The 27,497-nt window shown below is 55.6% G+C and overlaps 2 protein-coding genes across 6 annotated transcripts; both read left to right on the plus strand.

Moving 5' to 3' along the window:
• Window positions 1-612: 612 nt before the first annotated feature.
• On the plus strand, window positions 613-8,374 carry NPAS4 (neuronal PAS domain protein 4). Its single transcript, XM_048858938.2, has 8 exons — window positions 613-922; window positions 1,316-1,464; window positions 1,900-2,002; window positions 2,416-2,665; window positions 3,351-3,460; window positions 3,559-3,697; window positions 4,185-5,461; window positions 6,631-8,374. The coding sequence occupies exons 1-8, from the start codon at window positions 748-750 to the stop codon at window positions 6,657-6,659; spliced, it is 2,232 nt and encodes a 743-aa protein (XP_048714895.2). The 5' UTR covers window positions 613-747; the 3' UTR covers window positions 6,660-8,374.
• Window positions 8,375-13,004: 4,630 nt separating this feature from the next.
• SLC29A2 (solute carrier family 29 member 2) lies at window positions 13,005-27,097 on the plus strand. Of its 5 annotated transcripts, none has more exons than XM_048858272.2 (14): window positions 13,005-13,037; window positions 14,730-15,000; window positions 17,868-17,976; window positions 19,092-19,173; window positions 19,431-19,606; window positions 20,112-20,251; window positions 20,658-20,792; window positions 21,010-21,107; window positions 21,456-21,540; window positions 21,894-22,114; window positions 22,263-22,368; window positions 22,551-22,636; window positions 22,882-23,081; window positions 23,475-27,097. In XM_048858272.2, exons 3-14 carry the CDS (start codon window positions 17,948-17,950, stop codon window positions 23,584-23,586), a joined length of 1,470 nt encoding a protein of 489 aa, XP_048714229.1. In that variant the 5' UTR covers window positions 13,005-13,037; window positions 14,730-15,000; window positions 17,868-17,947; the 3' UTR covers window positions 23,587-27,097. The 5 variants fall into 5 exon arrangements, with proteins under 5 accessions (XP_048714229.1, XP_074986463.1, XP_048714231.1 ...); XM_048858271.2 differs by lacking the exon at window positions 13,005-13,037 and adding an exon at window positions 13,877-14,257; XM_075130362.1 differs by lacking the exon at window positions 14,730-15,000 and having other exon boundaries at window positions 13,020-13,037.
• The last annotated feature ends 400 nt before the right edge of the window (window positions 27,098-27,497 follow it).

The raw sequence follows: 27,497 nt of genomic DNA on the forward strand, positions 1-27,497 counted from the left end.
GATGGAAGGGGGATGGATGGATGGAAGGGGTGGATGGATGGAGGGGTAGATAGAAGGAAGAGGGATGGAAGGATAGAGGGGTAGATAGGTGGAAGGGGTGGATGGATGGAGGGGTAGATAGAAGGAAGAGGGATGGAAGGATAGAGGGGTAGATAGGTGGAAGGGGTGGATGGATGGAGGGGTAGATAGAAGGAAGAGGGATGGAAGGATAGAGGGGTAGATGGATGGAAGGGGTGGATGGATGGATGGAGGGGTAGATAGGATTAAATTAGATTCCCCTACAGAGTAGTTCGCCAAGAAGTCAGTGTAAGAGTTAATGTTTGACTCTGGGAAGGAGCAGGGCAGACTTAGCCTGGAGCTAGGTGTGATTCCAACAGTCAGGTCTCTCCTCTAGCTGCTTTTCTCCTAATTCGGTGCAGTGTGTTTCTGTGCCTGCCTCCTCCGCTCCCCCTCCCTCATCTGATCACGTCACTGAGGAGAGGGTGACGTGTGGCTCCCCCAGCACATAGAAGGAGGGGGTAGAGGGGAGGGGGGAGCAGCTTCCCAGCCATGTCCCTCCATTGATCTGAGCAAATCTTCCCGCCCCACTTTCCTTACCGTGCCAGTGCCCACACTCCCAGCAGCCTATAAAAGCCGGGATGCAGGCTGAGGCTCTCAACCAGATCTGCCGGCAGGAATCTGGGAGCCACACAGCCAGCCAGACGGACCGACCGACCGCCGGCAAGGGCCGAGCGTGGAGAAGCCCAGATGTACCGCTCCACCAAGGGCGCCTCCAAGGCGCGGCGGGACCAGATCAACGCCGAGATCCGCAATCTCAAGGAGCTGCTGCCCATCCCGGAAGGGGACAAAGTCCGGCTCTCCTACCTGCACATCATGTCGCTGGCCTGTATCTACACCCGCAAGTCCATCTTCTTCGCCAAAGGTAACCAGCACCGAGAGAGAGAGAGAGAGAGAGAGTGAGCGAGGGAGACGCGTTGCCTGGCTGGCACTGGGCAGGGAGAAGTGAGGAGCCAGTGTGCCCGGACGGACACCTGTTAGACACCAGTGCCTGGTGGGTGTCCGGCTATGGGGCGCCTCCAGCCAAGGGGGCCGGGGTAGGGGTGAAAGGCTCGTGGCACTGTCCGTGGTGCTGAAGCTACATGGCCTAGGGGCACTGAGTCCCGGTCGCTGTCCACGGTGCTGCCCAGGTGGCGGTGGAGTCGCTGTCCGTGGCTCTGAAGCGGCAGGCTGCTGCGGGTCGCTGTCCATGGTGCGGCCGGGCTGCGATGCATCGAAAGGGCTTTGGATCCTGACTCCCGCTCCTCTTCCACAACAGGTGCCCTGGGAGGGCTGGAGAGCCTGCTGTCATCCCAGGACCTGGAAGAGTTCGTGCAGACGCTCCCAGGCTTCCTCCTGGCGTTCACCGGCGAAGGGAAGCTGATCTACGTCTCGGAGAACGTAGCAGAGCACCTGGGACATTCGATGGTAAGGGCTCCGGCGGCGAGCCGGTGGCCGGGCTATCTACCACCGACTCTCCCGCTCCTTTACATACTACAGAGCTGGGGGAGAGGGGGTATGTGTATTGGGGTGGGTGGATAGCTAGAGGGATGCATGTGGAGACAGAGAGAGAGAGAGAGAGAGAGAGAGAGATGATGGCTATTTCTAGAGTTAACCAGTGAGGATCTCACTGTGTATTTCCCCTGTGCCTGTTGTTAAGCAGTGTTTCTAACACAGACACTGATAGCTTGTGAAGCATAAAAACACAGCTCCCTGGCAAATGTCGATCTGTGTTATATGACCACACAGAAATCCTGGCACAATGATGTGTGTTGCCAACCCTTGGGCTTCAGCTCCGAGCAGCCTGTTCCTTGTGTTGCATGACAGTGTGAGCTAACATCTCGCTATTACCTCACCCCCCAGGTGGACCTGGTAGCCCAAGGAGATAGTATTTACGACATCATTGACCCCACCGACCACTTTGTGATGAGGAATCAGCTGGCGCTGCCCTCCCCAACTGATACAGGTGGGTCCTTGTGTGATCGGGGCTTGCGTTGAAATCATTCTGCATGCGATGCCACTTGGGAAGAGCATGAAAACTGAGAAAGAGCAGAGCGGAGGATCTGAGCAGCTGGCCAAGGAGGGACAGAGGGTAGAGACATCTATACAGAATATTCAAATGGACATAGAAATGAGAGAGAGCTCAGATACTATGGAAATATGAGAGGGGGAGATGGGTGGGTGGACGGGCTTATACAAAGCTGGGTGGATAGCTAGAGATGGGCATGGGAGGATAGATTCACTCCTGTACTAATCTAATATTCCTGGAGTTGACACTTCCCAGTGCATTAAGTTCTTCTGTGAGCTCCCTCCCTGCATGCCAAGACTCCCTACGTTTGCCCCACACACTCACCATCTTCTCCCCTTGCTGATTTCCAGACCGCTTGTTCCGGTGCCATTTCAACACCTCCAAGACTGTGCGGCGCCAGAGCGCGGGGAACAAGCTGGTCCTAATCCGGGGCCGCTTCCATCAGCCACCACCCGGCTCCTACTGGTCCACCAACCCTGTCTTCATGGCCTTCTGCACCCCGCTAGAGCCCAAGCCACGGCTCAGCCACAATTCACTCTTCCTGGCCTCCTTCGAGAGCCGGCACAGCAAGGACCTGGCCATCCTGGACATCTCAGAGAGGTGAGGAGGGGCTCAGCCTTCAGCACAGGGGGAGAAGGGACCTTCTGGCATGTCCTGATTTAGGGCATAAGGAGTTGCGTGAAAGGGTTAGAAAGAAAATCAGGGAGTGGTTACCCCATCTCTGCGGGGTGCCATGAACCCTGCTCTGGGCATCTGTAAAAGTTGGGGTACCAGGCTACATGGGCCCCTGGGCTGAGTCTATGAACCACGGTCCCTGATCATGTCAGGAGCTCCACAGATGCAGAATGAAAGACAATCCCTGCTTCCTCTGTTCAAACATAAGGAGGGGAAACAAGGGCAGCAAGAGTGGGAAGGTTTGGGGGAGGGATAGCTCAGTGGTTTGAGCATTGGCCTGCTAAACCCAGGGTTGTGAGTTCAATCCTTGAGGGGGCCATTTAGAGATCTGGGGCAAAAATTGGGGATTGTTGGACTAGATGACCGCCTGAGGTCCCTTCCAACCCTGATATTCTATGATCCTATGACTGGCCCAAGTTGAGTGGCAGAGCTGGGAGGAGAACCAGGAGTCCTGTCTCCACCTCTAACCCACTAGACCCCCCCCTCCACTCCCTTCCAAGTGCCGGAAGTAGAACCCAGGTGTTCTGGGCCCCAGCTCGGTGCTGCTCTGTGGGTTGTTTTCCGCTCCCCGTGAGTGCTCAATGGTCTCCCCTGCTTGGCTCCCCTGCAGTGTGATCTTTCATCTGGGCTTTGAGAAGAGTGAGCTCCTATGCCGGTCGTGGTACAGCCTGATGCACCCAGAGGACCTGAGCCATGCCTCAGCCCAGCACTGCCGCCTGTGTGAGTATCTCCTCCTCTCCACCCCGAGCTACTGAGGGCTGGGCTGGGCTCCAGAGGATCCATGACACTAACCCCCTGCCCTCTTTCTCCCCCTGCAGTGGGCAATGCTGGTGAGCCACAGGTGGAAATGGTCGTCCGACTCCAGACCAAGAATGGTGTCAGCTGGGTTTGGATCTACTCCCTGGCATGCATGGAGAGCGCTGAGATCCCCATCACCTGCCAGAACTACATCATCAGGTAACTGCATGCAACCAGCCTCTTCCTGGGTTACGGAGCCCTGAGCCAGACAGCGTTCCCCTCACTGAGAGGCCTGGGCACTCAGCAGCTTCTGGGATCAGGCCCTGATTTGGTTTGGGCTAGAATCCAGGAGCCCAAGGCAGGGTCGGGGATCCCATTAAACTGGGTGTTGCATAGCTCCTGCAGAGATCAGGGCCCCATTGTGCTGCACGCTGCACAGACCCAGCACGAGAGATGGTCCCGGCCCCAAAGAGCTCACAGTCTAAATAGACAGATGGTGTGAGGGGAAACTGAGGCCCACAGAGGGGGAGGGGTCTGCCCAAGGTCAGGGGCTAGGAATAGAACCCAGACATCCTGACTCCCTGTCCAGAGCCTGGTCTGTGTGTCCGTGGTGCAATAGGCGGGTGTATTTGAGAGCCCTGGGGCTGGGGGGGGGGGATCACTCCTGCCAGCTCCAGCACTAACCCTGCCTCCCTTTGGTCCCCAGTGACTCGGAAGCCTGGTGCCTGCGTCAGCAGCTGGCCTCAGAGGAGCCGCAGGTGGCCTACATGCTAAGCGCCGCGCCGCCCTGCTCTGAGGGGCTGCTGTCCCCGGCGCAGCTCTCCAGCCCCGACCAGGTCTTCACGCCCCTGTCCGGCACACCCACCGGTGCCGCCCCAGTGCCCTCCTTCGATTTCGCCAGCCTGGAGTATGCAGAGGGCGCCAGCCTGAGCCACGAGGGAGCATCGATGACCATGGAGCTGGGCAATCTCTCCTCCATGGAGGAGGCCCCCAGCTCCACCCTGGGACAGCCAGGCAAAGACACTGAGTTCAGCTATGTGTTCTTCCCCACTGCCTACGAGCCGGCCTTCCGGAGGGACAACCCAAGTGGCTCCGGCAAGGACTTTGTCTGCACGCCTCCCTACACGCCCCACCAGGGCTGCACCTTCATGTTTGGGACCCAGGAGTCCTACCCTCCCAACACAGCCACCTCCCCTCCCACCACCACTTCCACCACCACCACTTCCTCTGAGCTCCTCTACCCTCCGGAGAACTGCAGTGCTCTCTATGAGAAGTTGCCGCCCACTCCTGACAGCCCCGGTAATGGGGATTGCACCATCATGACGCTGCCGGAGGTCAGAGCCCCCCTCTATATTGATGTGCCCATGGTGCCTGAGGGGGTGCTCACCCCGGAGGCCTCGCCCATCAAACAGACCTTCTTCAGATATTCTGAAAAAGAAAAGACTGAGATTGACCTGCTGGCCAGGCACATCAGCTGCTTGGCTGAAGACTTCAGCTCCTTCCACTCCACGGAGCTCTCCCTCCAGGCAAAGCAAGGCCAGGTCAGCCGCAGCTCCTCCCTGCCGGCCGGCATGCCCAGCCCCTGCCTGGACTTCCAGCCCCTCAAGAGCTGGAGGAGCATTGACTTCTCCTTCCTCTCCTGCCCAGAGGAGAGCCTCCTGGAAGAGGACACCGTGGAGAACCTTCTCCAGGACCTGTCCACCTCTCTGTTCGAGAAGGGTGGCACCGGTGTCCGCTGCCCCCTCCACCACCACTTCTGTGGTGGGAACGTCAGTAGTCCACTAAGCTTGGACGCCGAAGAGAGCGGCAGTGGGACCTTGGCTCCCTCGCCCTCCACGGACCTGTCTCCAGAAGAGCAGTGCTTTCTGGAAGAACTGGCCTCCTATGAAACAGTCTTTGAGGCATGTGCCTCAAGGTCGCCCTGTGATGGGTTAGATGAGTTGTATCAACTCCAGAGCCACCTGCAAGACAGCTTCCATGAAGGTAAGGGGCAGAGGCAGTGCCAGGTGGGGGCGGGGGGAAGGGACCGGGTCAGTGCAGGAATTCAGGCTGCGTGGATATGGACTGTAGGGATCCCCTGCTGGCCACCCATTTGCCCCCACCATGGGGCACATCACTCTTCCAGGGGGCCAACCCTGCACTGCAGCACATCTGCCACCAGTTAAGGCACGTGCATGCTGCCCCCTGCCCTCCAAAATGTAACCTGTCCCTCCCCGGTTACACGTCCCATGGCTCCAGTTCAGCTGTGTGACCATTTCCAAGGCTGCTGCCAGGGCACTATGTAAAGGCAGCTAGGCTGAGATAGAGGGCCCCGTCACGCCAGGCACTGCACCAACCCTGACCGAGATCAGGGTCTCCGTCAGCCTGGGCACTGCACAGATGCAGTCCCTGTCCCACCGAGATCACAAGCTCTAGACATAGGCAGGATTATCCTCCCCATTTTACAGATGGAAACTGAGGCCCAGAAAGAGTCAGTGACTTGCCCAATGTCACATGGGGAGGCAGTGGTGGAGCTGGGAACTGAACCCAGGTGTCCTGAGCACCAGCCTGTGGCATTCATCTCAAGGCCAGCATTGCAAAATGGTGCTTCCACTTGGGGACAGCACATGAGCAACTGGCAAGGGATTGAGAGAGTCAGGGTCTGACTCTAGTGGGTTAGAGCAGGAGGCTGGGAGCCAGGACTCCTGGGTTCTATCCCAGCTCGGAGGGGACCAGCAGTTAGAACAGGAGGCTGGGAGCGAGGGGACTCCTCGTGTATCCCAGCTCGAGAGGGGAGTGGGATCTAGTGGGTTAGAGCAGGGAACCGAGGAGCCAGGACTTTTGGTTTCTGTTCCCAGTACTGAGTGAACCTGGACTAGTGGTTAGAGTATAGGATCAGGACTCTTGGGTTCTACTTCTGACCCTATCATGCTGCATGTGTGAGTTTCCCCCTCTGTGAAGGTAGGGGAGAATAACCTCTCCCAGGTAGCTAGCCTGGGAGGAACATTGTGGAGCAGGTCGCCCTCTAGTGGAGATCCATGAGGGGGCTGGTCCTAGCTCAGTCATGCCTGACAGAGGTTGGGGAGACCATGGTCTGGCTTTGTGGTGGGAGCTAGCTGGGATGCCCCGTTCCCTCTAACCCCCCACCCCCTTTGCTTTGTGTCTCCCTACAGATGGAAGCGAAAGTGACCCTTCGTTCTGAAATAAGTCTGTGACTTACTTCACCAAGTATGGCATATTGTCATATTTTGAGGAGCTTCTTCCACCTATACTCGAGCTGAGACCTGACTCCGTGCACATCCGGAGTGGGCGCCAGGCTGGGCGTCCCTGGGGTGAGCTTTGGGCGAAGAACTAGCATTTTTATACCCCCCCCCCAAAACGACCACCATTGTGCTGTCGAAGCTAGAGTTGCCAACCAGAGCTCTTGAAAGGACCATTGTACGTGGCTTTACACATAGAACTGTATTCACTCGTAGTGAGTATATGTATGTAATTTAATAAGAAATAGTACAGTCACCTCTCCCCAAGGCCTGCACCCCCACGTGCATTCAACCCAGTGTTGGAACAAGGCACAGGGGTGCCTGGCTTTGGCCTCCCCACCCCTCGAGAATGGTGGGCGTAGGTGGTATCTACCCTACCGCAGTAAGGGCCCATGGCTGTTCAGGCGTTTTTTGGCAATTGCATTTCTGTTCCTGACTCAAAAAAAAAATCCCTAGATTCAACTGGCCCAGCTCTGATTTTTCTCAGAGCTTTTGGGCAAAATACAGTATTTGTGGCTACGTCCATCTCACCGGGAGACTTCTGCTGGGATTCTAGGCTGGGACTGTCAAAGCTGGCTTGATCACAGTCTCTTGCACAGGGGCAGCTGAGCAATGAACAAAAGGCAAATGTTTAAGTGGGGAGGGTGATTGACAAATGGCCTGGGGATGTGATGGACTCTCCATCATGTGGGCTGTAAACCCAGATTGGGTGACTCTCTCTAGCCTGACCACCAATCACTGGACTCCGTGCTTGGGTAATGGGGTGAAATTCTCTAGCCTGTGTTATCCATGTCAGACAGGATCTGAGCCTAAGAATTCATTACCCTAAGGGACTGACATTCCAGCCCCTGGTCCAGCTTTGAGACTCTCAGCGTTGACTGAGATAGTTGTTTAGCAGGAGTCATTTTAATTGTTGTTTCATTTTGAAATTTCACCCATGAATGTTAACTCACCCTGTCTGGAATAATCCACTGCAAGCATCTTCCAGATCGGAGCTTAACATTGTCACCAGAATGAGCTACTCGGAATGATTCCTGGCACCAAAAAAACCCCCTCTCCCCCACTTAGGGTGGGCAGGGCAGGGTGAAATATACCAATGTAGAACAGAAATGTTTATAGATATAAATATATATAGATCTTTAATTTTTTTTAAAAAAACCACAAGAATGATTTTCTAACTTCTCCAGAGTGGGATCCTGAGTTGGGTGCAGTCTCTGTGCCATGACAGGGATAAGCTGTAAGACATCAGGATCCATGGGGGTTTTTCCCCCCTTTCCTTTCTTTTTGGGGTGTTGATAAAAATAACAAATAAACAAATGTTAAGATGTGACGCCCAGAGAGGCGCCATTGTCGCTAACCGTAGAGTTGTCTACGCTCAAGTATCAGGATTGAATCCTCTAACTCTTTACCAATTCGCACATTGCCGAAATGTGGAGTATTGTAAGACACATGTATATTTGTATAGGAAAACGACGGGATTTCTTTTTTTAAAACAAAAAAGATCATTGTGTCCATCGCTGTACATATATCTCTATATTATATATACGGATCATTGTGCACCAGGTCATGGACAACGTGAAGTCGTTCTTCGGTGTGTGTCGCTGTGAGTGCATTTGTAATGCCAAAATCTTTGTAATAAAACTGAAATTAACAAAAATGACGTGGGGCATTTCTTAAGCTATCTCCTTGGGAGAGGGTTAGTAATTGTATCGTGAGGCTGCATTTGAGATCAGGGGCCCGCATTGTGTCAGGAGCTACACAGACACTCACCAAGATCGGGGATCCCGTTGCACCAGGCTCTGGACAGACCCCGATTGAGATCAGGGCCCTATTGGGCCAGATGCTGCACAAACCCCAACTGAGCCCAGAGCCCCCATGGTGCTGAGCATTGCACAGACCCTGAGATCAGGGCCCCTATTGTGCCAGGTATCCCCATATCCTGTGAGCCTGAGCAAGGATTTCCTGGGTCTCTGCTACAGGGCATGGCATAGTGGTGACCAAGACCTCCTGGCCCTTCCCTTATCTTAGCAGCGCTGCTGCCCCCTGCAGGGTGAAACCAGATGTGTTCTGCTGTACATCAGCCCCCATGTCAGCAGCACCAAGGGCAGGGTGCCCTAGTGGCAGGTTAGTGAACTAGGGCCCCCGCTCTCTGCACACAGATTGGGTGGGGGATTGCTAACCCGTGGCTGTGGTGATACAGCTACCTCTGGAGTGGAGCACAGGAACTGTTTATATCGGGATTCCCTCATCTGGCACTGAGATGTAGCTGCTCCTGGGATGAGGTGGGGGGGCTGATTATATAGGGATCCCTCGCCTGGTGCTGAAATGCGACTGCCCCTAGGGTGGGGTGTGGGAGCTCTTTCTATAGAGACTCATCGCATAGCACCCAGATGCAGCTGCCTCTGGGGTAGAGTGCAGGAGCTGTACAACTGGCCTAGTGGATGTGGGAAAAACAGTAGACCTGCTATATCTGAATGTTAGTAAAGAGTTAGTCCCCACTGACATTCCCATAAGCAAACTAGGGCAATACGGTCTAGATGAGATTCCTATCAGGCAGGTGCACAACTGGTTGAAAGAGCATACTCAAAGGGTAATTCTTGATGGTTTACAGTCAGACTGCGAGGCCATATCAAGTCAGAGCCCTCAGGGGTCTGTCTTGGGTTGAGTACTGTTCAAAATTGTAATGAATGACTTGGCTGGTGACGTGGAGAGTATGCTGATAAAAGTTGCTGGGAGGGGCTGCCAGCACTGCAAGGACAAGATTAGAATTAGAATGATCTTGAGAAGTTGGAGAATTGGTCTGAAATCAACAAGAGGAAATTCAGCAAAGGCAAGTACAAAGTATGGCATGTAGGCAGGAAAAGCAAAGGCACAGATACACCATGGGACTCACTGGCTAGGCAGCGGTACTACGGAAGAGGATCAGGGGGTGATAGTGGATCACAAATTAAATGCGAGCCAACAACATGAAGCTGTTTTGGAAAAGGCAAATCTTTTTCTGGGATGTTGTCACCAGCTGACTGGCCCCTTTAAGAGGTAATGGGTCCAGGTCCACCTGGGACTCATTCAGCCCTCCTCCCCAGTGTAGATACCTGGCAGATAGGTTGTATGGTTAAAATCAGTCCAGGCCCATATTTATTACCAAGTGATTGTTTGGTAATACTCCTCCTAGTGGAAATGGCCACACAAGAAGAAATGAAGAATTAAGCTCTCATCATCTCCTAGATGCTCGGTTATTGGTAGCCTCTAACGGGAAAAAGAAAATTAGCCCAGTCACAGAGAACATAAGAACATAAGAACGGCCATACTGGGTCAGACCAAAGGTCCATCTAGTCCAGTATCCTGTCTTCTGACAGCAGCCAGTGCCAGGTGCCCCAGAGGGAATGAACAGAACAGGTAATCATCAAGTTATCCATCCCCTGTCACCCATTCCCAGCTTCTGGCAAACAGAGGCTAGGGACACCATCCCTGCCCGTCCTGGCTAATAGCCATTGATAGACCTATCCTCCATGAACTTATCTAGTTCTTTTTTGAATCCTGTAATAGTCTTGGCCTTCACAACATCCTCTGGCAAGGAGTTCCACAGGTTGACTGTGCGTTGTGTGAAGAAATACTTCCTTTTGTTTGTTTTAAACCTGCTGTCTATTCATTTCACTTGGTGACCCCTAGTTCTTGTGTTACGAGCAGTAGTAAACAACACTTCCTTATCTACTTTCTCTACACCAGTCATGATTTTATAGACCTCATTCATATCTCCCCTTAGCCATCTCTTTTCCAAGCTGAAAAGTCCCAGTCTTATTAATCTCTCCTCATACAGAAGCCATTCCATACCCCTAATCATTTTTGTTGCCCTTTTCTGAACCTTTTCCAATTCCAGAGGAATTATTAAGAACATAAGAATGGCCACGCTGGGTCAGACCGATGATCCAGCTAGCCCAGTAGTTCTCAACCAGGAGTACGTAGAGTTCTTCCAGGGGGTACATCAACACATCTAGCTATTTGCCTAGTTTTACAACAGGCTACATAAAAAAGTACTAGCAGTACAAACTAAAATTTCATACAGATAATGACTTGTTTATACTGCTCTATATACCAGTATTTCTCAAACTGGGGTCCACTGACCCCTGGGGGTCTGGAAGGGTACTCCAAGGGGTCTGCTGGCTACACTGATCAACTCCTCCCCCTTCATCCCAGTGCCTCCTGCACACCGGGGAACAGCTGTTCAGCGGCATGTGGGAGGTGCTGGGAGGGAGGGGGAGGAGGCGGAAAGAGGCGGGGAAGAGGCAGGGCAGGGGTGGAGTGGGGGTGGGAAGAGGTGGGGCAGGAGTGGGGTCTTGGGGGAAGGGGTAGAGTGGGGGGGGGCTGGGGCTGGGGAGGCGGCTTGTGGGGTCCATGAAAAATTTTAAATCAAAATGTGGGGCCTCAGGTTGTAAAGTTTGAGAACTGCTGCTATATACTATACGCTGAAATGTAAGTACAATATTTATATTCCAATGGATTAATTTTATAATTATATGGTAAAAATGAGATAGTCAGCTGCTTTTCAGTCATAGTGTGCTGTGGCACTTGTCTGATTTTGTAAGCAAGTAGTTTTAAAATGAAGCAAAACTTAGGGGTACGCAAGGCAAATCAGATTCCGGAAAGGCGTACAATAGCCTGGAAAGGTTGAGAGCCACTGCTCTAGTTCACTATCCTGTCTTCCGACAGTGGCTGGTGCCAGATGCGTCAGAGAGAATGACCAGAACAGGGCAATTATCAAGCAATCCAGCCCCCATCCCAGTTTCTGGCAGTTGGAGGTTTAGGGACACCTGGAATACGGGGGCTGCACCACTGACCATCTTGGTTAACAGCCATTGATGGACCTGTCCTGCAGGAACTTATCTAAAAAATATGGGAGATTGAGATTAGGGGGAAATTAATACACCAATTATGTACCCAGCAAAATAGACAGAGAACGGATAGATATTTGCTTACTTTTTACTCAATACTCAGACAAAGTCACCTGCAAAAAAACCTCAGCATGCTTGTCCAAATGTTGTGACTATTAACATTTGATAGACATGCCTGGTCAGTTAAATAGGTGCGTATAGAGATTTCACTCCGTTTATCGCTAGAAGAAACATATTCCAGGTGTTGTAGCAAAGCGCACTCTGTAATATGGTAACACGCTGTTAAACAGAAAGATTTGATGACTACAACCCCGTACAAAAGCTAGCTGTTGTAATGATTGTTGGGTTTCTGAAATTTACATGGCAAGGATTTGTAAGCTTGTTAAAACTTCCTACCTAAATACACAAATAATTTTAAAAAGTCAGTGCAGGCCTGGAGATAAAAAAGAAGAGTCACTAGAGAGCCCAGGGGCTGTGTATGGGTGCAGAAACAGACAGCTGGAAAGAGATGTCCCTAGGAGATACCTGCTTGCTTGTGACCTCTCCCAGCCCTGCAGAAAAGGACAGGATTAAAAGGGGCCATGCAGGGGGGGATAGCTCAGTGGTTTGAGCATTGGCCTGCTAAACCCAGGGTTGTGAGTTCAATCCTTGAGGGGGCCATTTAGGGATCTGGGGCAAAAACTTGTGGATTGGTCCTGCTTTAAGCAGGGGGTTGGACTAGATGACCTCCAGAGGTCCCTTCCAACCCTGATATTCTATGATTCTAAGTGTTGTATGTAGGACACCGGCGGTAACTGCCCCACACTGCCGGGCACTGGGGAGGTCTCAGCTGGAGAGCTGTGTCCAGTTCTGGGTGCTGCACAGCAGGAAAGATGTGAACAAATTGGAGAGAGTCCAGAGGAGAGCAACAGAAACAATGAGAGGTTTAGAAAACCCGGCCCGTGAGGCAAGTTTTTAAAAATTGGGCCCGTTTAGTCTTGAGAAAAGACAACGGAAGGGGGACCAGATAAAGGGGTTCACCTATGCTAAGGGCTGTTATAAAGAGGATGGTGATCAGTTGTTCTCTGTGACCACCAGGATGGGACAAGTAATCAGCTTAGTTTGCAGAAAGGGAAACTGAGGCACCGAGAGGGGAAGGAAATTACCTGAGGTCACCAATCAGGGTGAGTGGTGGAACAGGGCAGAGACCCCCTTTCCCAGAGTCCCAGCAGGAGCCGCTGGGATCCAGGGGGAGCAGTGTGTGACTGGGGACGGGGGGCTCAGGGCAGCTACAGTGGGAAGCGGTTTGCAGGGGAGTGGGATGTGACTGGAGAAGGAAGGGTCGAGGGGGTAGGCGGGTTGTGATTGGAGAATGCAGCCTGGCCCCGCCCCCCGTCAAAATTTCCATGTTTTGGCGGGAACGGGAAGTACCAAGAACAACAACAAGTGGAGGTGAGTGAGCGCCTGGCACTGCCCGCCTCCCGGGAACAGGGCCTCTCTGTGCACCACAGGGGGGTGCCCGGAGCCCCGCCGCAATCCGGGCATGGGGGGCATCGCCCCAGAGCAGGGACCCCCCCTGCGATCCTGGCACGGGGTGGCGGCAGCGCCCCAGAGCGGGGACCCCCCTGCGATCCGGGCACGGGGTGGGGGCAGCGCCCCAGAGCGGGGACCCCCCTGCGATCCGGGCACGGGGTGGGGGCAGCGCCCCAGAGCGGGGACACCCCTGCGATCCGGGCACGGGGTGGGGGCAGCGCCCCAGAGCGGGGACCCCCCTGCGATCCGGGCACGGGGTGGGGGCAGCGCCCCAGAGCGGGGACCCCCCTGCGATCCGGGCACGGGGTGGGGGCAGCGCCCCAGAGCGGGGACCCCCCTGCGATCCAGACACGGGGTGGGGGCAGCGCCCCAGAGCAGGGACCTCACCGCCCCCGATCCGAGGACCATGTTGCTAAACCCGATTTCCTTCCACTTCAGCTCCCTCTCCCCTAACCCCAGGTGAGTCGGGACGGGCTGCGTCAGATTTACCTGGCGGGGGGGTGCTACCGCGGGCAGCGTCACCCTTTGGAACGCGCCTTCCCGGGGCGGGGGGATCCCAGGGGGCGGGGGCGGGGCTAGCCCAGGCTAAAACTGCTCCGCTCCCCGGCGCTGCGTGTTCCGTGGGGTGTCAGTGACCCCCGCCCCGGCCAGGGCCCAGCCAATCCCCGGCCGGCGGGAAGGGCCGCTGGGGTCCGGACCCTTCTTTAGGGGACCCCGGGGGCGGGGCGAGGCGGCAAGTGGATGCGGGGCTGGGCTGGGCTGTTTCCGGCGCACACCCGCCGCCGCACGGAGACGGGGCTGCGCTAGCTGGTGAAGTCGCAACGGCCTTGGGGGCCATGGAGCCTCAGCCCGGCTGATTGCTTCCCTCTCCCACCCCCCGTGCTGGGGGGTCGGGTCCGGCCGGCTCCGCGGGGCTGGGGCGAAGGGAACAAACCGGTTCCGACCCCTCTGGCCGCCCGGTACCATGTCGCTGCCCCCTGCAGCGTAGCGGTTCCGTTTTCACACGTGGTCGCACTGGGCAGCGCTGCGGCGCAGCCGGAAGACACGTTCCCCGTGTGACCTCGGGGGCTTTGTAAGGGGGCAGGACTCTCCCCTTTGCCCTTGAGGGAGTGCAGAGGCATTTCAGCCGGAGATAGAGGGTAATGGCTGTGCTGGGGGTCACTGGCTTGGGGGGGGGGTCTGCATTGTCGGGGTGCCTCAGAGGGGTGGTAAAGGGGGCAGTTGGAGTGTGCTGTTGGGACGTGGGGGGTGGCTGGATTGTCGTGGAGGTTCGGTTCCCCTCCTGTGGGGAGGTTTGGGGGGCAATGAGGGGTGTCATAGCAGTGTACAGAGTGAATATGGGGGGTGTTGGTGTGTGGCTACAGAGTGTGTGCATGATGGTATGGGGGGGTGACTTGGGAGAGTGTGGTGGGGGGAAGTTCTGGTATTTTTCTTCTTCCTGGTTAGTCTCAATCAATGTCATTGTTCGAAAACAGGGCACCATGTGGGTGCTAGATGCACCTCTGTGCCAGGACAGCTGCAGCCACACAAGGGGTACAAGTCAGCCCTCCTGGGTGTCTGCATTATGTTACAGGCTTTAACTTCATGACGGTATGCTATTTTCCTCCACAGGACCCTGCTTCATTCAGTGCTCAGGTGACCTCTGGCCAGTCAAACAAGCGGCTCTTCAATATTTTGTTTCCTCCTCACTGTTCGATGGGTGCCCAGGCCTTCTTCCTGGGTACACCACCCAGCCCCTGCCCTGAATAGAGAATTGCTGATTTCCTCCTGGGCTTTTCTATGGCGTGCAGAAATAGAGTATCTGAGAGCTTGTCAAATATTGATGAATTTATCTTCTCAACACTTCTATAAGCGAGAGGCGGGTATTACCCCCATGTTACAGGTGAGGCACTGAACGATTAGGGTCAAGTGTATCCACTAATTTTGGGTACCCACTGAGTCAGCTACAATCTGTTTCCTCAGTGCCATTAGCACTGCATAGAACAACATATGTTCAAACCCCAGCTCCCACTGATTTCAATTGCAGCGGTGAGTGCTCAGCGCTTCTGCAGATCTGACCCTAAGCTCTCAAGTCAGACACCCAGAAAATGAGGAACACACAATTAGCAATCACTAAAGTCTGGGTGAAGTGACTTGCCCGGCAGCCCGCAGGAACTCGGTGGCAGAGGCAGGGGCAGACTCCAGTGCTCCACAGCAGCATTCACCTACTTGAATAATGAGCCCCTCCTTCCTCTCCCTGCAGCCCCCTGCCTCCTCCACTGCTCACTTGCCAGCTGCTACAACAAAGGAGGCAGGGTCCCACGAACAACAGCCTCCTTCACCACACACCTCTAATTCATCCCCAGAGCAGGTCCGGCCTGTGTGCTGAATGCAGCAGGGGCTTGTGTGGAAAAACAGACTGTGGTTAAAGACTCTATCAGATCCAATACGCACAAGGGGCTGAATTGAGGCTGCACGGGCAACCTTAATTCTGGAACTTCCTAGTGCTTGACCTTCCAACCTTGCTAATGTTCTTTTCACACCATTTTTTTTGTGTAATTGGCTAGGTTTTAAAAAAAATGCCAATTCTATCATTTGGCATCTTATTGACACCCACATGGGTTATCAGCAGGGAGTCCCTGCCGCTTGAGCTTATTGAGTAATTGATAGCTGTTCTCTTCTATGTGGCCCAGGGGGGTGGGATACTTTGCCAGTGTATTTCACAGCTGTCTCACCATTCCTCAGCTGTCAGCAGACCCTGGAATCTCAGGTTCTATTCCAAGCTCTAGGGAGGAGTGTGATCCTGGCTCTTGCCCCTTTTCCTCAAGCTTGACCCCTTCTGTCCCCTCCCCTCCAATCTGTCCCACTCCCATTCGCCTCACCTAGTCAGTCCCAATCTCCACTCCGCAGACCTCTGATCCTCCAGCTCCTTGTCCCAGTCTACTCCTTTCATTCCGCCTGATCTGGGTCTTGTCCCCTCTGTATTTGAATTGGGTGATTTACTCCTCCGCTCTGCCTGGGTGCCAGTAAGGGGCCCACTGACCGCCCAAGAGAGAGAGGCTCTCAATTCCAGTGCCTGGAAAAGGTCTAGTTTTGCCCCATAGACCTGAGCTGGAGGGAGAATGCTCAAGCCCTCTGTGAGGATGGAGCATGCCCAGTGAGGATGGATTCTTAGAAATGTTAGTTAAGCTCTAAGGAGGCTCTACTGAGCACATGTGAACTGCAATATTTTCAAATTTGGGTAGATGGATTTTCGAGGGGATTGCAAAAGGCACAGCCCTGGCAGACAGCCCACTCTGCCAAATAAAGTCCCTGCTGCAAAGCATGGGGATGCTAGAGCCAAAGTAAAGGTCTCCAAAATATGTGTGTATATATAGTTAACATGGGCAAAACCATACATTGTTCCCTAACCTCATTCTTTAAGATGGCGGAGCTGTTTTGGCTGAAATTTTCCCAAAATATTTGGCCTGATGACATGAGTGTGAAATTTCAGCCTGTCTGGTTAAAGTCTAGCAAAGTTTTAAGCACTTAACAATAGCGTCCTATAATGGGAAGTGTCAGGCTCCCAATCCTGCCTAGGGAATTCTCCGGTTCGGTCTGATGTCTTAATTTGACCGTTGGCTGAGCAGTCCCGAAGAGATTTTGGTAAATTTCAAAGTGCAGACAAGTCTCCTGTTAAAACCCTCAGTTTAGATTGTGCAGGCTGGAGTGATGTTTTGTTTTAGCTGGTCAGAGGGGAACCTAGAGGCACCCCCAACTGACTGACAGCTGCGAAAGCAGCTTGTAGCCTCATCCCCACCACAGACACAACCTGAAGCAAGGCTGGGACACGTCCTTCGGGCTTGAGATGCCTCAGGCAAAGGCAGGGCCCTCAGGCTAGGGAAGAGACTTGTGGCTGTTTGCCAGTGGCATGCCCTGCTGATTCCCAGCAGGTAATGGGAGCTCTGTATAGAATAAAGCCTGGGTCGGGTCTGTTGCCAGCGCTGGGAGGCACTGACAGTCACTCCCCCCTTGCCATTGACTCAAAATATGCCTGCTCCACGCTGAGATGCGGTGGAGAATCTCACAAGCAGGCCTGGTGCTAGGGGTGCTGCGCTGGCCTCCCCCCCCCCCCCCCCCCCCCCCCACAGTCACTGCTGGCCCAATGCCCCTAGTTGGTACTAGGGGGCGCTGTCCTACAGAGAACAGGGCAGGGTCTCTGTAGGGGGCATTCTCCCCTAGGTGTCACTGCTGGATGCAGTGCCCCAGTGCATTGCTGGGGGTGCAGTGCCGCAGGAGTGCATGGGGGCTTGGTAGGGGGTGTTCTCCCATCACAGTGTGTGCTGGTCTCGATGCCCCAGTGCGGAGCTGGGGGGTGCTGTGCTGCAGGGTGCTCAGTAGGGGGCACTCAGGAGCCAGAACTCCTGGGTGTTATGCCCAGCTTGAGGAGCAGAGTGAGGTCTAGTGAGTTAGGGGCAGGAGCCTGGGTTCTATCCCAGCTCTGGGAGGGGACAGGGGCTGGGACAGGTGTCCATATTCCTGGGGCCTATCCTAGCTTTGGAAGGAAACGTGGGTACCCAAGGGCTGTTTTTTCTGTTCCTGGGGTTAGCTGGCCTCTGTCTTCACCTGCCTTCCACAGCGGAGCTGGGAGCCTCCCTGTGAGGCCCCTGTATGAGCAGGTTTCTCCTTAAGCCCGTCCCCCCTCCATGGGTTGTGTTTTTCCATCCCCCAGGGCTCCTTGGTGGGTTGAGGGCTGCTCCCTCCCTGTTATTAAGAGTTTTTTTGTTCTAGGTGCTGCAGGGAACCAGCCAGGGCTGTCCACTGCCCCCTCCCTCCCCACAAGGCCCGGAGACATCCCCCGCAGTACCCAGATGGCTCGACAGGACAAGCCCAAGGACCAGTGAGTGGCAGCTCCCCTTTGCCAACAACAGACCCTGGGCACCCTCCGTGTGGGGGTGGAGCTCTGCCTGGGCAGGGGACGTACTCTGGGACCACCATCCCCCAGGGGCTGTGTCCTGTGGGGCTCAGGTGGGGAGGGGTGAGAGAGGCTGGGAGTCAGGACACCTGGGTTCTGTGCCAGACTCATATGTGGGCTGGGGAGGAAAAGGGGCTGCCCCATGGACACCCTGGGAGTAAAGGAGCAGGGTGGGAGATAAGTGGCCACCCTGCCCACTCGGTAAAACCTTGGTCAAACCAAGGCACTCGTGCTCCCTGAACCCGCCCATAATGGGGGCAGGAGGAGGGGTCGAGCCGCGGACCATGCCTAACACCACCACCCTGACCCATCCCCGCAGGCCCTCAGGGAGGGGACCCCCATTAGCTATGCAGTCAGTGCTCCCTGGAGCTAATGAGAAATGACTGCAGAGCAAGGGGAGTGGGGTTAGTGGTTCAAGCAGATGGGGGCTGGGAGCCAGGACTCCGGGGTTCTATCCCCAGTTCTGGGAGGGGAGTGGGGTATGGTGGGTTAGAGCAGGCAGGCGGAGGAGGGGAGAGCTGGCAGCCAGGGGACTCTGGGTTCTATCCCTGGCTCGGACGTAAGGCAGTGTGCAGTCCCCACCCCATCCCACTCTGGGGGCAGCTTGGGGGAGGAGTGGGTGGAGAATTGCAGATCTCTAAGTTGGGAAAGAGATTTACCTGTCCAGGTGTGAGCAGCAGAGCCAGGAAAGAGGGTGGTGGCAGGCGGGGAGGGTGCCTGGCTTGGTAGCCTGGATTGGAGCGGGGAGGTCCATGAGGATTCTAGTCCCTGCACCCCACATAGCTGGGTCCTAAATGGAAACCATCCCCAATCGGGGCCCCATCTGAGGCAAGTTTGCTGGGCTCAGCCCAGTCCCTCAGGAGGGAGCCCCAGCTGGCTGACCGGGGACTGAACGTGCCACCAAGACTGAGTCCCTCTCTGTGCCCACAGAAGGGAAATGCCCCAGATGCCAGTCCCCCACCAGCCTGGGGCGGGGTCAGAGCCAGTGCCCCCTAGAGGGGGAAGGCCTTGTTCCCATGGTGATGGTGTCTCTCCCCCAGGTTTCATGCTGTAGGAATCATCATCTTCATCCTGGGTCTGGGCACCCTCCTGCCCTGGAACTTCTTCATCACGGCCATCCCGGTACCGACCCTGAGTGCCATGGAGCTCTGGGGGGATGGGAGGGGCTGAGGGGGCTGGTGTAGGCAAGGGGCAGGTACAGTGCTGCGGGGAGGAGGAGGGGAAGTGGGGTGCTGGGCTAAGGGAGGGACAGGTGTGCAGCCCTGCATGTGGGGGTCTTTGCCGGGGCTTAGGGGAGGGTGGCTCAGTGTGGGAGGTGCCCGTGGGGCTGTGTGGGCAGCAGGGCTGCAGCCCCATCTCACCTCGTCTCTACCCCACAGTATTTCCAGGCCCGGCTAATTGTGGGGACCAGCTTGTCCGTGGGCCCGGGTGGGAACAGCTCTGGGATGCAGCCAGCCCCAGCCCGGGATGACTTTGACTTCAACAACTGGCTCACGCTGCTCTCCCAGCTTCCGCTGCTTCTCTTCACCCTGCTCAACTCCTTCCTCTACCAATGGTGAGAGACCTTGGTCCTGCCAGGGCTTCTCAGTCCTGATCCCAGCCCCCTGCGATCCCAGCCCGGGGCTCCTCCCCACCCCCCAGCTCTGCCGGGGCGTCTCAGTCCTGACCCCAGCCCGGGGTTCCCCCTCCTCCCAGCTCTGCCGGTGCCTCTCAGTCCTGACTCCAGCCCCTTGCGATCCCAGCCTCAGGCTCCCCCACTCACCCCTAGCTCTGACCCGCAGCGCCCTGCAGTTCCAGGGGCTTCTAATCCTGACAACCTCAGCACCGGGATGGGTGGGGTCCCTTTATAAACAGCGTCAGTGCCCCATCCCCACCGCAGGGGCTAGCAGGGAAGCCAGAGGGTCCCTCTCCCTCCCACACACCCCTGTGGTCTCGTTGAGCTGGCCCCCCTGCAGTCAGGGCTGATGGGGTGACAAGGCACCAGCGGCCCAACATTGAGTCAGCCCCGGAGTGATGGGTGAGACCCCTGGGGCTCTGACCTGCTCCCCCTCCCCCCGCAGCATCCCGGACAAGGTGCGGGTCCTCGGCAGCATGAGTGGCATCCTCCTCCTCTTCATCCTCACGGCCGTGCTGGTCAGGGTGGAAATGCCCCCCCACAGCTTCTTCTCCATCACCATAGGCTCTGTGTGGTTCATTAACTGTGAGTGGAGGCAGGGAATGGGACACGGGCTTTCCCCTCTCCGGAGCCCCAAGGCTGAGGGGCTGGTTGGCTTGGGAGGGTGGGGAGCGGGCCTGCAAAGCTTCTCCTTCCATTGTGCCCCTATGGGGCCAAATACAGTGACTCATAGCCCACTGAGTGTAGGGAGATTGGAGCCAAAAGGGAGTTGGGGGGGTTGTGCACCCACGTGGGAGATGCGACTGATGATGGGGAGGGGGCAGCGAGGGCATGGTGTATTTTTTGTGGGGGGGGGGGGGGGGAGCTAAGGGTTAACTCCCAGGGGATTGGCAGGGAGGGGGCTGGGCTCAGTATTCCCGCCTCCTCCTCCCATGGCACTGGGGGTCCCCGGGCCGTGGGGGCAGTTCTGACCCACTGTGTCTCTACCTAGCCTTCTGCGCTGTCCTGCAAGGCAGCCTGTTCGGGCAGCTGGGCACTCTGCCCCAGGGCTACAGCACACGCTTCCTGAGTGGCCAGGGCATGGCCGGGACCTTCGCCGCCAGTGCCATGCTGCTTTCCATGGCTAGTGAGTATGACGGGGATCCGCCTCGCCACCCGCAGCCCCTCTCCTGCTCCCCAACTGAGCCCCAGCCCTAGCACTGAGTGTGAGGGGAGAGCGCCCCCTACTGAGTCCTCCCTCCCTGCAGCACAGCGCCCCCTAGTGCTGCACTGGGACATTGGGCTCAGCGCCCCATCGTGCTGTCTGCGCGCTGTTGCTCCACGTGCTGTGCTGGCTGTTTCAGGTGGTGTGGATGCGCAGACGTCTGCCCTGAGCTACTTCATCACCCCCTGTGTCGGGACCCTGATCTCCATTGTCTGCTATCTGATGCTGCCCCGTATGGTGAGATGCTGCACTGCCGGGGCGGGGAATGTGGCATAGGGACTTTCCCCTCTGGGGGGCGCTGGCTCCAAGCCGGCTGGGGATGCAAGCAGTGGGTGTGGGTGTGCCAGGCCCCAGAGGGTTGGGGGCTTATAAAAGCAGTGTCCCAGCAGTATCCCTAGCTGGCTGGACCCATGGGGGGGAGGTTAGGGCTTTGGGATGGGGCTGTTGGGGGAGTGGGGGGCAGTGTGTAACAGCCGGGGGGTTGTGTATTAGCAATGGGGGGATTGTAGGGACATGGGTGTGGTGCCCTGGGGTCAGATGTGTGCCCCTTCCACAGACCTGCTCCTGTCCTGTCGCCCCCTGCAGGCTTTCTTCCGTCACTACATGGAGCGGAGTTGGCAGCGTGACCCACGCAATGAGTTGGAGACCAAGGCTGGGCTGCTGGGCCCTGGTATGCTAGGCCCTGGGGAGTTGTAAGGCCCTTTGCAGCAGGGGGACACCTCGCTGCCCGCAGCTTGGGAGAGGGCTCATTGGTGGGCAGGGTGCGAGAGGGCAGGTGAGGCCGCTCACACCCACGTGCTCACCCACCTTGCCCCGGCTCCTCATATGCCCACGTGCTGTGCTGACACCTTGCACACACACCCTGTTGCACGCCATATGGGGTGTCACACCCCCTGGTACACCCAGGCACTTTATCATACGCCCTTGCGCTGTAAAGGGTGGTGTCCAAACCCCTCGCTATGCCCAGGCTAGCTGAAGACCTCTGGGATCTCTGTACACTGCCTCTCTTCCCTGTGTCCCCAGAGGAACAGAGTGGGGACCAGTTGGAGAGGCCTGGGGAGGAGCCGCAGGGCCCGGAGAAGCCAATGGTGGGAATGGTTAATGGGACGTTCAGGACATTGGAAGAGATCAGCGTGGAGAGCTCCGGGAAGGGAGCCTTCGCCCTGCACAATGGGACTGCCGCCAATTCCCAGAACAGAGGGCCGGGACCAGAGAGACCGTCGGTGTTCGGTGTGCTCCGAAAGGTAAGGGGGATTGGGGGAAGAGTCCCTGTGGTACCCTGTAAACCGCCCCTGCCTTACCCCCTGCAGGCAGCTGCGTCTCATTGAGGGGTTCTGGAGCTATTGGGGGTGGGGCCCAGCTGGCTCTGACTGTCTTCCCACCCCCCTGCAGATCTGGCTGCTGGCACTCTGCATTGTCATGGTTTTCACTGTCACCCTGTCCGTGTTCCCTGCCATCACTGCTACCGTCACCAGCACCTCGGAGAGCAGGCAGTGGAGTGAGTACAGGGAGTGGGGTCTCACGGTTAGAACATGGGGGGCTGGGAGCCGGCACTCCTGGCGTGAATCCCTGGCTCTGGGTGGTGCTGTGATTTGATGCCCCAGGGCTGGGTTGGAGCAGGCGCCCCCTAGAGATGAAAGCCTCATGTCCTGTTCCCCAACTCTTCCCCCCTTCACGCAGGTGAGTTCTTCACCCCTGTCTGCTGCTTCTTGTTGTTCAACGTGATGGACTGGATGGGCCGCAGCGTCACCTCATGCTGCCTCTGGGTGAGTGGGGGGACACCCAGCCCCTGGCCAAGCTCTGCACTCATTGGCAGGGATGGGGTGGGGGGGGGAAATCGGCAGCCTCCATCGGCGGTGAACCTTTGGAGCAAAGGGAGGGCTTAATGGAGTGGGTGACGTTGGGGGGGCACAATCCTGCACTGGGTCTGCATGGGGGAGATTAGCCCATGATTGCCAGGTTTCCCTCCCACTCTGACTCCCCCCCCCCCCCCCCTCTTGCTGCTCTCCAGCCAGAGAAGAGGCTATGGCTACTCCCCCTGCTGGTGGGCCTGCGCTTCCTGTTTGTGCCTCTGCTGATGCTGTGCCAGGCCGAGCCCCGCACCCGCCTGCCCGTGCTCTTCCACCAGGATGCCTGGTTCATCCTCTTCATGCTGCCTTTCTCCCTCTCCAATGGCTACTTCGTCTCGCTCACCATGTGCCTCGCCCCCAAGTGAGTGCTGCCCAGGGTCGGGGCTCAGTAGGGGGCGCTCTCCCAGCGCAGTCAGTGCTGAGCGCAATGCCCCAGTGTGCTGCTAGGGGGCGCTTTTCTGAACTGCAGGAAACAGGGTGGGGAAGGTTTCTAGGGGGTGCTCTCCCCTCGCAGTCAGTGCTGAGCCCAATGCCCCAGTGTGCTGCTAGGGGGTGCTGTGCTGCACTGCAGGGGGAGGTCTGTAGGGGGCGCTCTCCCAGCGCAGTCAGAGTGGCATCTCAGCTCAAGGAGAGGGATCCTGATGTAAACACCTCTCACAGCCCACCCGAGAAGTGGCTGCGTCTCAGTGCTGGGTTTCTCTGCATGTTGGGGAGTGGTGTGTGGTTCTCAGCTGTGTCCTCTCTTGCCCCATAGGCAGGTGCTGCCGCAGGAGAGCGAGCTGGCTGGAGCCATCATGACCTTCTTCCTGGCACTTGGGCTGTCGTGTGGGGCGGGGCTCTCCTTCCTCCTCAAGGCCCTGCTGTGAGCCCTCAGATCCATCCCTCATCTTTCTGCAGCATCCACCATCACCAGCGGCTCGTCTGAGTGCACCCCATCAAACTGGGGGGCTTGGAATAGGAGGGACAGGGGGGCTTTGCATAGGAGGGGGGCTGGTACCTCTTGACTTCCCCCTTTCTTTCCATGGGCATCATCTCAGCCTGGTGGGTGTAAAGATTAGTATCCTGTCTCCTGTTGCAAGGCAGATACCCCATCAGGGGTTGCCCCCCACCACCATTCCATAGGAATTCCAGCAAAGGGAATGTCTATAGAATGGTGTGGAGGGGGAGGAAAGGGTTAATGTAAAGAGATATCGGGGTTTTTAATGTATTTATTTGTGGGGCTCCTGGGCTGATTTTGGCTGGCTCCTGAGCCCATGAGGTGTCATGGGTTACACAAAGGGACACCATTGCATACCACTTTGCCTGGAGATTCAGATAGAGCCCAGGACTCCTGGGTTCTGTCTCCAACTCCTGCCCCTTCACCCTGGGGTTGAGGAAGGAGAGGACCCCAAGGGTTGCTGGGGCTTTGCCTCTGCTGCAGAAACGCACATCCAAGCCAGACTGCTGGCTGGGCTCTAAAGGGTTAAATATCCCCTCTCTCCTGACCCCCATAAGGGTCTTGGCTCCTGACTGGCAAATGCCTTTAGAGGGAATATTGCCTAATGGGTAGGACAGGAGATGGGAGCAAGGACACCTGGGTTCTGTCACCATCTCTGGGGGGTGCATGCTGGCCAGTTGATTGTAAACTCTTTGGGGCAAGGTCTTGTCTGGGCTCTAAAGTGCCTACTATGCTTTAGGTCAGTGGTTCTCAAACTTCTGTCCTGGTCACCTCTTTCACACAGCAAGCTTCTGAGTGCGAACCCCCCTTAGAAATTAAAAACACTTTTTTGTGTATTTAACACTATTATAAATACTAGAGGTTTGGGGGTGGAGGTTGAGAGCTCATGACCCCCCATGTAATAACCTCACGACGACCTCCAGTTTGAGAACCCCCTGCCTTAGGTGCTAGATAAATAATAGTAGAGTAGGTGTGGCTGAGACCCAGGACTCTTGGGTTCTACTCTGGGCTCAGGGAGGGGCTGAGAGCTGGTCACATCAGGGGAAACCGACATACAGAGTAATCTGCGTTTGTAAAGCACTTTGGAGTCCCTTAGTGGAAGGTGCTGAAGGACAATAATCTCATGGCCTGGATAAGGGACTTCCCTCCCAACCCCTGCTGGCCCCAGTTCTTCAGCCTGCCAGCCAGGTCTCCATGAGCACCCCAGGACTGGCACATCCCCTCCTGGCAGCGCCCTGGGGCACTGCCTGCTGCAGCGTCCAAAGAAGGGAAAGAAACCTCTTTTGTTGTTATCTTTCTGGTGCATAAAGGTTTAATTTCTCCACTGGAACCTCTGCCCCTTTGTGTCTTCCCCCAGATTCTTCTCTGCACCTTTAGGACTTTATGGTAGTTAGATTCGCCCCCTTTTGGATCCGAACCTTGGACCTCCCGAGCCAAAGGAGTGATTCCTCTAGCAGGCATCAGTAGCCATGGCCCAGCTGCTAGCAGGCAGCTTTGTGCTACTGGAAGAGCTCAAGGGTGGCTCATGGGCAGGTCTGGTGACTCAGCAGACCTGGGTTTGGTTCCCTGCTGTGCCCTGTATTCCCTGCATGTCCCTTAGCCTCTGTGCCTCAATTTCCCCATCTGTACAATGGAGATATTAGCACTGCCCTGCCCTCCCTGGGGCACGAGGGTATATTCAATTCATTTTGTGATGTGCCCAGATACCATGGTGGCAGGTGCAATAGAAATCCCTGTGAGAGAGAAGGATATGGCGGCATTTTTCCCCTTTGGCTTTATTGTGTATGTGGGGCTGGGGTGGCTGTTTTACTGTATTTCATAGGCTGCTTTTTGCTCTTTTTAATAAGTTTGATTTTTTTTTTCAATAAAAGTGATGAGGTTTTTTTAAAAGGCTTTGTCTTGGCCTCTGTGGGTTAACTCCCCATTTACCGCTGAGAGCAATTGTGGGGTGGTGGAACTGGGAAACCAAGGCTAAGCGGGCAGGTATTCTGTAGGCTCACAGTCCCCATCCCATAGCAATGTGGGGCTGGGTGTGGATATGTGCCATCCTGTGCACTGCTTTGCTGGTTTTGCCTAAACTACTGCAGGGGACAGGGTGTGTGTGTGTAAAAATCTCCCCCTTCTCCCAGTACCACTGCTGCCCCCACCCCCTACGCTAGGTAGGAGCAGGTAGCTGAGCCATGCAGATCTAGGACTGTTCCATGTGAGTTATTTACATTATACGTACTTGCCATCTAGTGGAAGGGTTAGCTAGCCCTCAAGGTAATCCCTCCTACCAGGAGTCCCATAAACCAGATCCTAAGGAGCAGTTCTGTCTCTAGTCAGCTCCAGTCAGAGACCTCAGCCCAGTCACCCACAGGGTTCCCTAGACCCACAGCCCTGACACTGACTAATCAAATTATACTTGTGGGCTTCGGCTGACTCCCTGCAGGTGTCAGGAAGGGAATTTTTTTTCCCTGACGCATAATTCCCCCCTGCCCCCTTCCTCTGAAGCATCAGAGATCAGCCACAATTGGAGACAAGATGCTGGACAGGCTCTGCCAGTGGTTAAAGATGGTTTGGAGAATCAATTTTATAGATGCCTGGCTGGTGTCTTGGGCTTGGTTTATGCTAAGGGCTGGTCTCCACTAGAAAATTAGATGGATGTCACCCCGGGGTGTGCAAAATCATTAGAGAGAGAGAGAGAGACTTAAAAAGCTTTATCGGTTCATCTTACCAAAAAGGAGAGGTGACTGGGTTACAGTCTGTGTATACATTTCTGGGGACAAAAGGCCAAGTACTCACCGGCTCTTTGACCTAACGGAGCTCTGGGGGCCGCATTATAAAAAAGCTGTTGAAAAATTGGAGAGGTTGCAGAAAGAGCCAAACAAATGAATGGGAAAAATGCTGTAGCAAGAGACAAAGGAGCTCAGTCCATTTAGCTTCTCCAACAGAAGATCAGGAGGTGGCTTGATCTAGGTGTCTAAGTACCTTCATGGGGAGAAGACACTGAATACTGACAGGCTCTTTAAGCTAGCGGAGAAAGGCAAAACAAGAACCAAGAGGTGACAACTGAAGCCAGACGAGTTCCAAGGAGAAATAAGGCACCCGTTTTTAACAGAACAGGTGATTAACCAGCAGCACAAACTGCCAAGGGAAGTGGTGGATTCTCCATCTCTTGGGGTCTTCAAATCCAGCCTGGCTGCCTTGGGGGAAGATGCTGTAATCAAACCCAAGTGACCGGGCTCAGTGCAGGGGTACCAGTGGCAGTCTCTGGCCTGGACCATACAGCAGTTCAGACTAGATGATCTGCTATTACCAGCAGGAGAGTGGGGTGGGAGGAGGTATTGTTTCATGGTCTCTGTGTATATAACGTCTTCTGCAGTTTCCACAGTATGCATCCGATGAAGTGAGCTGTAGCTCACGAAAGCTCATGCTCAAATAAATTGGTTAGTCTCTAAGGTGCCACAAGTACTCCTTTTCTTTTTGCGAATACAGACTAACACGGCTGTTACTCTGAAACCAGTCCCCGTTCAGCCACTGATTGTCTGGGTGTGTTCCTCCCCAGCTCTCTGCCTCAGTTTCCACATCTTTCAAGGGGGAGGACACACCGAGGCCCCACTTATGCCCGAATGAGGAGGAACATCCATCCCATCCAGAGGTCTCCCATTCGGCCCCTCCAGTGGGTGACAGATCCCCTGCCCTCTGCCTTCGTCTAAGCAGGGGTTGTTGGCTGCCCTACCTGCACCCCACGAATAGCTCGCTTTCATATTCCTAGGGCAGTGTATTGGGGAGTCTAATACAATTCCCAGCCGACCACCCAATAGACCCCTGCACCCATTCGATCTACTGTGGGCTATC

The sequence above is a fragment of the Caretta caretta genome, chromosome 7 (assembly GCF_965140235.1).
Source record: "Caretta caretta isolate rCarCar2 chromosome 7, rCarCar1.hap1, whole genome shotgun sequence".
NCBI lineage: Eukaryota > Metazoa > Chordata > Testudines > Cheloniidae > Caretta > Caretta caretta.

Bases quoted from the DNA above. Each gene is read 5' to 3' on its own strand.
- NPAS4 (XM_048858938.2), top strand. From the start codon at position 748: ATGTACCGCTCCACCAAGGGCGCCTCCAAGGCGCGGCGGGACCAGATC. The intron at 1,465-1,899 runs GTAAGGGCTCCG...CTCACCCCCCAG, and splicing joins AGCACCTGGGACATTCGATG to GTGGACCTGGTAGCCCAAGG. The intron at 5,462-6,630 runs GTAAGGGGCAGA...GTCTCCCTACAG, and splicing joins GCAAGACAGCTTCCATGAAG to ATGGAAGCGAAAGTGACCCT.
- SLC29A2 (XM_048858272.2), top strand. From the start codon at position 17,948: ATGGCTCGACAGGACAAGCCCAAGGACCA. The intron at 19,607-20,111 runs GTGAGAGACCTT...CTCCCCCCGCAG, and splicing joins AACTCCTTCCTCTACCAATG to CATCCCGGACAAGGTGCGGG. The intron at 20,252-20,657 runs GTGAGTGGAGGC...GTCTCTACCTAG, and splicing joins CTCTGTGTGGTTCATTAACT to CCTTCTGCGCTGTCCTGCAA.